This window comes from Erythrolamprus reginae, chromosome Z, assembly GCF_031021105.1.
Source record: "Erythrolamprus reginae isolate rEryReg1 chromosome Z, rEryReg1.hap1, whole genome shotgun sequence".
Taxonomy (NCBI): domain Eukaryota; kingdom Metazoa; phylum Chordata; class Lepidosauria; order Squamata; family Dipsadidae; genus Erythrolamprus; species Erythrolamprus reginae.
Window position 1 is genome coordinate 140,994,715 of NC_091963.1, and position 11,675 is coordinate 141,006,389.

At 38.8% G+C, this 11,675-nt stretch overlaps 1 protein-coding gene across 1 annotated transcript; it reads right to left on the reverse strand.

The window, feature by feature from the left end:
- Window positions 1-21: 21 nt before the first annotated feature.
- Window positions 22-9,784, reverse strand: LOC139154197 (vomeronasal type-2 receptor 26-like). The gene is made up of 6 exons (XM_070728628.1): window positions 9,528-9,784; window positions 8,463-8,754; window positions 7,329-8,177; window positions 5,400-5,627; window positions 4,575-4,701; window positions 22-923 (listed from the first exon to the last, which is right to left on the reverse strand). The coding sequence occupies exons 1-6, from the start codon at window positions 9,782-9,784 to the stop codon at window positions 22-24; spliced, it is 2,655 nt and encodes an 884-aa protein (XP_070584729.1).
- Window positions 9,785-11,675: the final 1,891 nt, after the last annotated feature.

Consider the following 11,675-nt stretch of genomic DNA (forward strand, 5'->3'; position numbering starts at 1 on the left):
GGGGTGGGGGGAGGAATTGCTTTAAATCATTCTTTTTATTAGATGATGCTTTTTATTCAGATCAGGCCTCAAAATGATAATGTAGCATTTGGGGGAAAAGATACAAGCCAGAAGTCCAACACTAGAGGCCAAGAGGGAGAAAATCTCCACAGCCACTGTGTATTTCCCCCTGGTGCTCACATAGGCAGGGATAAAGGACAACCACACACTGCAAAAAAGAAGCATGCTGAAAGTAATAGACTTGGTTTCCTGAAAACTGTCAGGTAACTTCCTAGATAAAAAAGCGAGAATAAAACTGACCATAGCCAAGAAGCCCATAAAAGATAAGACACTATAAAACATTGCAACTGAGCCTTCATTGCATTCCACAACAATTTCAGAAACAAAGGAGTGCATATCAACATCTGGGAAAGGGGGTGAGGTTGCTAGCCACACAGTACAAAGAAGGGTTTGAGTGAGGGAGCAGGAGAAAACAATAGAAAGGGCTAGTCTTTTCCCAACCCATGTCCTTATCTTTGATCCTGGCTTGGTGGCCATGAAAGCAAGAACCACAGTGATAGTTTTGGCCAAGATAGTAGAAACAGCCACTGAGAAGATGATCCCAAAAGCAGTCTGTCGAAGGAGACAGGTCACTGTCATGGGTCTGCCAATGAAAAGCAGAGGACAAAGGAAGGAGAAGAGGAGGGAGATAAGAAGGGCGTAGGAGAGGCTGCGGTTGTTGGCTTTGACAATGGGAGTATTGTGGTACTTCAGGAACACTCCTAATACAGAAATTGTGGCGAGAGAAAGAATAATGGCCATAATCATCAAGATTCTTCCCAACGTTTCTTCATAGGAAAGGTATGTTATATACTTGAGAAGGCAGAAATTTTTCTTCTTATTGGAATACTGATCTTCGGGGCACTGGAAGCATTGGTCCATATCTGCAAAAACAAATATAAACAGAAAATTAAAAGACACTTGAAAGAGCACTATTCAGGGGGGCAGGCCTGTGGCCTATGAATTATTTACCATCAAGCCCAAATTGTATGAACGTTGTCCATACATGTTGATTGTTTAGTTAGTGTGGGTTTTAATCTGGATTTTATTGTTAGAATTGTATATTTGACTTTTTTGTATATTTTTCTTGTATTTTTCTTATATTTTTATATTATTGTAAGTGGCTCTGAGTCCTTCAAAATTGGGTGGCATATAAACTGAGTTAAATAACTAGATAGATAGAAAGATAGAAAGGTAGAAAAATAGAAAGAAAGAAAGATAGATAGATAGATAGATAGATAGATAGATAGATAGATAGATAGATAGATATGTTTTCCCACTCTGAGGGAACCCCCAAAACTTCCAGCAGTAGGAGGCTCTAGCTAAGGAGAAGCAACTGGAGTAGCCAGTGCTTGAAAAATTGAAGGAAGGAGAGGAAGTCACCTGGGTGAGATGATTATTAAAGGTTTTTTTCAATGGCTAATAAAGTGGAAATAGCTGGATATGTCTGTTAAAGTATAAAAGCTGTTTTGAATATTGGATGCTGAGAATGAGGAGCGGTTTCATTTTTTAAACTGCTCTCTGGTTGGATTCTTGCAGCAGGGAAAAGCAGAAGAGCTGAAGAAAGAGGCTTGGACAAAACTAAGGCAAGAGATGAGACATAGAGCCTCATTTTGAGATAGATTTGGCTTTATTACATTTAAGTTTATTTATTTATTATTAGAGTTGAAAGGGACCTTGCAGGTCATCAAGTACAATGCCCTGGTCAAGTAGGAAACCCTACACCATGCCAACCAGATGGCAGTCCAATGTTCTTTTGAATGTGTCAAGTGATGGGGAAAAGTATCTTTATATAAATAATCATTGTCTCCTCTTGTTATTTCATATTTTATTGGTTTGCATTTTGAAGTAAAATCTGCTGGGCTTTTGGACTTATTGGCTGGGTCACAGGGCCATCTAGCGACTAAAGTTGGTATATACTACACTCTTGAAATCATACCTGTAGGGTTATTTTTGTAACTGATCAGACAAGATAACTATGCTGAGTGGCTTTTTGTGGGAAAGTGTTGTTGTGATTGGACACATTTTTTTTTGTTTTGAAACAAACGATTACATTTTTGTTTGTTCCGCTTTGAAGGATTAAGGTAGAAAGAGCCTGAAGTAATAGTATTTTTTTTCTTTTGATTTATTCTTGATGCAATTTAGGCTTTCTTTTTTGGATTCTTTGGATTCTTTTTTCCTTTTTCCTTTTTTTCTTCTTTTAGGCATTGCTCATGGTGTTGTTTTTTAAAACTTGGATTATGGAAGGATTGCATTGTTTTTTGCTTCTTCATTCTTTTTTGGATTTCTTTCTTTCTTTTTTTAAAACTTACTGGAGGTTTTTTATTTTTTGTTACTTTTTGCTCTCCATTATTATTTTTACTTTTTGCATTCCCACTGGATTGTAATAAATTACAATATTGGATTATAAATACTTGGAATATAAGAATTGGTAAAGATGGAGAAGAAGATGATAAATCATATTCATCAGCAGTGAAGACCTTAAATATACCGTAAAAGAAAGTATAGATAAAGTGGAAGAAGAACTGAAAGAGGTTAAATGAACAATGTGGAAGGGAAGATGGAAGGGAAAGTGGAAGCAATTGCGAAGAAGATGGATGAGCTGGACAATTGACTAACAGAATCAGACCAACAATAAGAGAAAATAATTATTATACTTGGCATGGATCTTTCTGAATACCTTTATATTTTCAAAATGTGGTAGAAGAGAAGGGAAAAAACTGAAATTGTGGCAGAAATCTTGGCAGAAGTAATGGAAGAAAACAAAGAAAAGATACTTAATGAAATTGATGAAAAATACAGAGTCCATAATAATTAAGAAATGAGAAATAAATTCCCAGGAGAGGTCTACATAAAATTTAGAAAGAAATCACTCAGAACAGAAATTTTATGAAAGCTAAGAAATGATACTATTAAATACAGAGGAAAGGTGATAGTAACACTAAATCAAGTTCCAAGAAAAGTCAGAGTTTTGAGGAGACAGTATCAATTTTTGACATTAATTTGTCAAATAGGAATAAACTATATATGGCTGATTCCAGAGGGGATAATGATGATATGGCATGAACAAAGGTACAAATTAGTAGAAAAAAGCAGAAATATTTTGAACTGAATGAGGAAAGATTGAGAAAAGAAAGAGAGGTTAGATTCCAAGAAGACAGCAGGGATGAGACAAGATCCTAGATAGGAATTATCTAGGTTTACCCATCCAGACCTGGGTAAACCTCTGTCCCGACTGTCAAAATTCTAGACCCATGACACATGCAATAACCCCCAGAGCGTGGGAGGTCCCCAGTGCACCTTGGTCCAGGGTCCACATTGACCTAGTGGGGCCCTTCCATCTCCACCAGTTCTTGGTACTAGTTGACACCTATTCTGGTTCGGTTGAAATAGATATAATTAGGTTCACCACATCTGAGTGCATTATCAACACCTTATCCAGATATTTCCCAACTCATGGGCTCGCTGACTCGTTATGGGACAATGGCCCATAATTCACATCATCTCAATTTCAATTATTTTTGGTATCAAATGGCATCAGGCAAATATTGATAGCCCCTTGTCACACCAACAGCAATGGCCAGGTAGAAAGGGTGGTGAGGTAAGTCAAAGAGGCCTTGGCCAATTGAAAGGTTTAGATTGGAAGAGTAAGGTAAATTGTTACCCAACATTCAACTCCATGTCCTAGTACAAACAGAGGCAATTATGGACTAATGCCTCCATACCAGGTTAGACCATATCCATCCTTCGTATGTTCCTAATCATGAAGCAGACAGTTATAACCCTGGGCAAGGGTTCACTGAGGGAGATCTGGTTTATACCTGGAATTTTTTTTTGGGGGGGGGGGCAGGCTTTGGGAATCAGATTAGATCTCTGAGATAACTGGACCTTGTTTTTATAGGGTCCAGTTAATTGATGGATTGACCTGGTGCCGGCACGTGGACCAATTGCCTTGCCGGAGTGTTGATTCGTCTATACCAACATTAAATGCACTGTTCGTTCCAAGTTCCAGAGTCACACCATTGAGTTGCTTGCCTGATGTTTTGGCACCAGACATCACCAATCCTAGGTTATTTCTGCAATCATCACACCAGGAGCCAGAAATACCTGGTGAAGGGGTTCCTTCCACTTGTGGAGGACTCTCACCATCCATCATCAAATGAGACTCCAATTTTGTTATAAACACCCCCATCACCACCAGGACTTGAACCATGCCATTCCACTTGGATGTGCAAGTGCCCAGCATATTTGGGGGATTATGTGTGTTCAAACCTGGTGGGGAGGGGTGTTATGTCCCAGTGACAGCCGGATTTTCTGGGCGTTCCTGCTCCTTGGCAGGAAATTCCTGTGTGGCCATTGGCTGGCTGAGCCCAGCAGCGGGGAAGAAATATAGCTGCTGGGCGTGGCCATGGTTTGTTCTTTAACTAGTTGTTGCCCATATTTAGCTGCTGCTGAATTGCAGAATTTACCTCTCTGGTCAGTCTCCTCCTTATCAAGATTTAACAACATTCAGTATCTCTCAGAATCTCCCTGACCTGTCTGATTTGTGATCTCTCCTTGTGGACATGGAATGCAGCCATAACAGCAAAAAGGTTCTCCTTCTTTTGGGGTCTTTCTGTAACCCAAAGGGCAATTACTATTGCAGAGAGAAGTTGGGGATATCTGCCCATGAAAGAAATAAAAATATGTTCATGTATTTGGAAATATTTTTCACAGATTGTCATTACAATGTTTTGAGATTTTTACAGCATCTGAGTCAGGGAGATTCCTAGCCTCTCTGATGCAGATGAAAAGGCACTCAGAATAAATAAATAATTTATTTAAATAAATTATTCAACAGCCCATGACTCATACCGTAGAGGTAAACACAGTAAGAAGACAGACTCCTTACGTCTCACATAAACTAAATGTTTCAGCTGTTGCAGGCTGTGATTCTGTTAGTTCACCTAAATTATGAATGCAATTACTGATATTTTATCACTACAAGGTTAGCTTCTGGTTGAGAAAATAGCTGAATATTCCCTCCAAAATTCTACACTTCCCACTACACAATGTTTCACCTAACACATGCATTTTACCCCAAAATGTCACATAAATATTGACATGACAATCAACAATATTGACAATCAACAATGACTGAAGCAAAACAAGGCAAAATAAAATATATTTATACCAGAATACTCCCTTAAACATATACTAAATATATAAACAGTCTTATTTCTTTAGTGCTTTGTCAGACATTTTGTTTTCTTCAGAAGAAAATGCTCAACAGAAAACAATGCAATTGAGTTAAGTGTATGTGAATCTTCTTGGAATATTGATAAAGTAATCAATCAATGTGAACATGATAAGAATTTTACCTGATTAAACCAGGTGGGCCAGATGAGATCATTCTCTCTTATGGTCATCAGGGGATGTGATAGTTGGTCTATATCTATGGTTCCCACTTTAACTCTAAGGAAGGTCTGGTTTGGAAACGTGATCCAGTTTATGATATCAAATCTTCCTATAATTTCTCCATTTTTATCAAAGGAAATCTTGTCTCCCACACTGTTATTAAATGAAACTCCTCTCAGAAAATTGTGAAGCTAGATAGCAAGGTGGAAAATGTTGGAAAGGAGATAAAAGCAGGGTCTGAAGGTTTACTCTTAGTGCTTTGCAAAATGTTTATATTATTGATATGATCAATGTCAGAAAATAGGAGTAAAAATTTGCAAAGCATATTACCCATTTCTAGAAAGATAATGGAGACAATCCAGCATGGAAATAAGATTATTTTCCTTCAAATGAAGGAAAATAATCCACATGCAATTTGGTATAGCCTGTCAGGACTGGAAGCTCCTTTATATTGGGCCTTCAGGCCTGCCATATTTACTACTATGGGAAATTGAGAGGGGAGGGGTTGTGTAGGGCATGGGCTACATCTATTCATAATATAATTCCTTTCTTAGAGGTTCAAGGTCAGTTTGCCCTGCACCTGGGAGGCTGGAGCTGGGAGGCATCTTTTATTGGGACAGAGCCCTGATTGGACCATGTGATGGATTAGTAGGTATAGGGTAGGTACCTGAATTTTCATATGGGTGGGAGAAACCCTGGAAGCTTGCAGATTCACGTTTCCCCAGATGTGATAATATGACATCTCTAATAAAATGTAACTTTGGGGAAATTCAAGCCTTACAGTTTTCTTTCATTGGGGGTGCTACCTGGAAACCTGACATAGTCCTTTTGGGGAATAGCATTAACTGAGAACTGGAACTTAGAGGGTAGCTGTAGAAATGAAAACAACATTGTGAACTAAAAATGTACAGAATATATAATTTTTCTCTGCATACAGGGGTGGGCTGCTGCCCGGACCGGTGTGTGTGTGTGTGTGTGTGTGTGAACACAGTGAAAATGGAGCTCCACCCCAAATTACCCAATTTGCACTGAAAGATGTTGAAGGAAAGTGCAGGGCATCCTGCATAAGCCACGCCCACAGTGTGATAGTAAAAACTTTGGTACCCCTTCACTGGCTGCATATAGTCAAATATGCAAACTATTTGAAGGAAATATTAGTTCAATTTTGTGGAAATAAGAAGAACCTTGAGCTGGGGGTGGCGCACTAGGTAAAGTGCTGTGTGTACTTCAGGCCATGGAAGCTGACTGTAGATCTGTACATCAGCGGTTAAAATTTCATCACCGGCTTTAGGTTGACTCAGCCATCCATCCTTCCGAGGTGGGTAAAATGAGGACCCAGATATGCTGGCTCTGTTAAAAAGTGCTATTGCTAACATGTTGTAAGCCACCCTGAGTCTAAGGAGAAGGGCGGCATAAAAATAAAATAAATAAAATAAAATAAATATCTGGGTCCAAATATTTCACAATTACCAGGTACACACACACACCAGTTTGGACCAGTTCACCCAAATTGCTGGCAGAAATTTGCCTCCGCTCACCAAGCCAGCAGCAATGGCCAGCTGGCTATGTCCCCAAACTGGTCCTCTGGTAATCGCTACCTAGAAGTGGCTGCCAAAGAACCCTCTGTGCATGTGCAGAAGCTTCTACAAACATGGAGAAGATCATTTCCATGACGTAAGACATACTTCTGTCACGATGTGAACTGGTAGGGAAGGTAAATGAAACTCACCCCTCACATTCATTCACTCACAGAGAGAGAGAGAAAGAGAGGAGAGAGAGAGAGAGAGAGAAACACAAACAGAGAGACAGAGGGATGGATAAAAATGATAATATTATTGTTCTATCAATAAAAATGGTGAGATAACTTGCACAATTCTGTTCAGAAGGTTTACCTTCCATGACTTTTGTTTCCTATTGTCATGTTGTTGTTTCCATAATGCCCCTAGTCTTCGCTGGTCTATGGATGAATACAGGGCATGCAAAGCATGTGCAATAGCATAGACAGCATTGTAAATACAGTAACTGTGGGCTGTCATCCTTGTTTCAAAAATGGTTATAGGTAGAGTCTCCAGCCTCTCCTTTCCAGTGCAGATATTCTGGTCTTCTGACTTAGACGAAGAATTTGGAATCAGACAATCAAATAACTGCGGCCAGATTTCATTCAAGAAGCCATCTCCTTTATGCAAATTAGGATTCCTCATCTGAACAAATTTTTCAAATCCTAACACTTCTTTAGTTTGGACTGCCAGGGATATAGCACCATGGAGGAAATCTATGGGCCAGTTTCTTTGAAAAAAGGATGATGTAAAGTCCACTTCTGCAGTCATGATCCAGACCTTTGCTTTCTCTGCCATACCATCATAATCTACAATTTTGAGTAAAAACCATAAAAACCCAATACTCTGAAATTCTCCATGAAAGATCACTATGTTAGCTGTGCTCTTCAAGGCCAGGCTTATCTTATTATGGCTTGCTTCCCAAATCGCATCAGTCTGTCCACTGGGTAACTTCTCAATGAAGTCAAAGCAGATTCCATGTTGTGAAAAGAAAGGTAATACCTTTTGGAGTAATAATTCTGTCTGAGTGCCAATGCCAATATAAAATATGCCAATCCATGTCCATTTGAAATATAGTAAGAGATGAAGAATTCCATTATATTGATAATCAGCATTTGGAAACATCCAATGGAAGAAAATTGCTTGATTTGTCTTCTTCCTCTCTGGAGCAGAAGAATAAGCAAGCTAATTGAATGGAAGCATAAAAGCAGAATGAAACCAAGAAAACAGAAGGATTTATTCCGTAAGAAATACATTTGTCCCAGTAAAACAGAGATTAGTTTGATTTCTATTATTGTCGTCCATAGACTGTAATCATGTGGTCCTGATTTTATTGTATTTTACTTAGTTATCCTGCAGAAATAATAAAAATCCATCAATACCTATCACAGTTCCCAAATTGTTTCCTATTCAATAGGAGAGAGAATTATGCGGACACACACACACACCGTTTATAAAAGGAAACACTACCTGTGCAATCTTGTATTGACTCAGAATAGTTGATACATGAAGGAAATCATTTGAGTTAGGTCCTCCAATGACTGCTACCAGACTGTTCTGGAAATCACATTTATAGTTTGGGATGAACTTGTCTGGTGTGGACAGAATTTCCATTGCAGCTGCATATGTAAGCTTTGGATTAAAATAGTTGTTATAGATGTTAAATCCCAAGGTGGTGTTGGTTAAGATGTGGGGATTTCCATTAATGTTGTTTACAGCAAATACAACAGCCAAGATGTGTTGGTAGGTCTGAGTTACTAATCTGCAATTCAGGTGGAAAATCGTAAATACCTTCATTACATGGGTTCGCTGAGAAATATATTTGCAATATTAAGAACTCTGAACTTGGTTGCCATCTGAGTTTATACATAACACATTGAAAATATGTCCAAAAACCCACTAATATTGATTTAGACATTAATAGATTAATATGAAAAATTTAATTCCATGATAAACATCCTAATTGTACAATTGTGAAAAAGTACAATGGTGTACATTTTTATCAAGCGCATGATAGCATTAATCCTACAGATTTTAAAATATGGATCATGTTCACCATTCCTTAAAAATAGTGTAATAATATGAAGACAATTGTCATTTATTTGCAACCTACTGGAGTTCTGAGGGACAGTTTGTACATATCTGGTCTTTCTAAAGTAAAATACTTGTTATTTGTTGAAACATAGTAAGAAATAGTTAACTTCATAAAGAATTGCTGAGTTGGAAATTTCTCATGTAAACATTTCTGCTGCAGACATTTTACATATGTTTTCTGATTATTGACCACAAATATTTTCTTTCTTCATCTCCATCATCAACTGTATACCTCCCTCCCTCCCTCCCTATCTATCTATCTATCTATCTATCTATCTATCTATCTATCTATCTATCTATCTATCTATCTCATCTATCTAATCTGTCTTGAAAGCAAGACAGTGAAAGAGATTGAATCCCATTAACCAATTTTATTCTTATCATTTCTAACTTTTATCAGAACAAAGGTACAATACAGGTCTAAAGCAACCAACTCCTTACACAAATTCACCAAAAAAATCTTCAAAAGGATGCCTTCTGAATGAGACCTTCTCTGAACCTACAAAGCTCTGAGAAATTATAGCACCAGCAATGACATCTCCTGGTTCATGATATTTATGATGAAATGGACTTGGAGCATTGCTATGGCATTTTAAGAAAGAAACTTTGCAAACTCTCCTAGGTAGCATGCCCAATACCAGCATCCCAAGTGTAAGATATGGAAATCTTCCTGTACAAAGTCTATTCATTTCTCCCATGGCTGATAGATGGCAGATAAATCACAGACAGGGTTCAATGGGAAAATCGAGAGAATTGAGAACAAATTTCTAGCTATTTAACTAGAACCCCTCTGCATACATAAAGTCTAAGACTGAAAGGAATGTTTGAAGGATCCTTTAGACTTAAAGTGCTAAAGTGGCCATGCCTTATTTGCATGTTACAGGGAGTTGCCAAATTAAGAAGTCAATTAAGATTATAAGGACAAGTCAGATGATTATCTCACTGCAGGTCTTTATTATTGAAAACAGCAAGGAAATAAACATGTTTATCTGATTGTTCTTCTGCTTATTCCCATGGTGCCATTAATCCATGTTCTGTAATGACCCATACCAAACAATCCCAAGGGAAAAATGTGATCACAACAGATGAATGCTTTTTGTGATATTTGTATTAGGTTATAAATGTTCATGAGATACAACAAAAAATTAGTAGTCTAGAAATTCAAGTTGGCTCCTATTTTGAGCATTCCAGATTGAATACGTTTTATACAGATTCCCAGAATACCTTGAATGTTTTTCTGAATGTGCTACAAACCATGCAACCTGTAATTAAAGAAATAGAGACTTTTACTGAACTAAACATGGATGTATATTTGTAATGCATTTAGACTTTCTAGAATTGATCAGTAACACTGAAATTACATACTAGATCAGTGATGGCAAACCTTTTTGACATCAAGTGCCAAAAAGGGAGCAGACATGTTCTTTTCCGGGAGAGGACCTGGAAGAGGAGCTGCCCAACCAGTTCTAGTTTACAGCACTGCAACACTCAAAAATGTCAGCTGATAATTGCACATGCATGTACATCAGAAACCCAGAACAGACACCACACCATGTGTGCCAGGTGACATCACTCCATGTACCACCTTGGGCTTACCATCACTTTGGCAAACCATCACTCCACCATCACTTCTCCATCACTTTGAAATTTAACGGGCCAATCCCTAACCACAGAGAGGCGGAGACAATTAGGTGGTTCCACCACAGGTGCTTAATGGACCCAGATGGCTTTTAGAGGGAGGTTGGAGAAATTCCCGACTCGTTTGTCCGCAATCCGGTCAGGTCCCTGGTGACTGTCTGGAATAAAGCCGCATCAGGGTAGGGGAGGTAGAGGAGCTGCCCAAGAAGCATGTTCATGCTTGAAAGTGCACTTCTTGTTTCCAGTGAGTGCAAGCATGCCTCCCAGCTAGCCTTCTGGTTACTGGCATGCAGGTGTGCATGATGATCATCTAGACAGTGTGCAGACTCACATGTCAAAAAATGGAAAACCAGTTCTTCTAGTTTACAGCACTGCAACACTCAAAAATGTCAGCTGATAATTGCACATGCATGTACATCAGAAACCCAGAACAGACGCCACACCACACCACATGTGCCAGGTGACATCGCTCCATGTACCACCTTGGGCTTACCATCACTTTGGAAAACCATCACTCCACCATCACTTCTCCATCACTTTGATGGACCAGATTGCGCCTTTGTGGCCTCTCCAAAGCAGTGGATCCTTGAGATTTCCTTGGTTTATTGAGGAACTCTGTGAGATGAAATGCTGAAAGAGATGCCTGGAGTGATGATAGAGGTCAGGTAATTCTGAATCAGACCAAATACAGGTAAGAGCCTTTATTAAGACTTACCTAGTGGCGATAGGTGCCGCAAAATGCACACATTTTACTCCCCTTATTGCATCTGCAGATTCTCACCCAGCTGCCCTGTTTAGGGTGACCATTCCCTTCTGAACAGGGAGGGGATGGTGGAGCCCTTACAGGGTAGAGCTAAGGAATTTGTTCAGTTTCTCGCAGATAAAGTCGCTCAGATGAGAATGACTTGGATTCCAATTAGGCAATTCAGACCAAGGTGATAGGAATAGGTC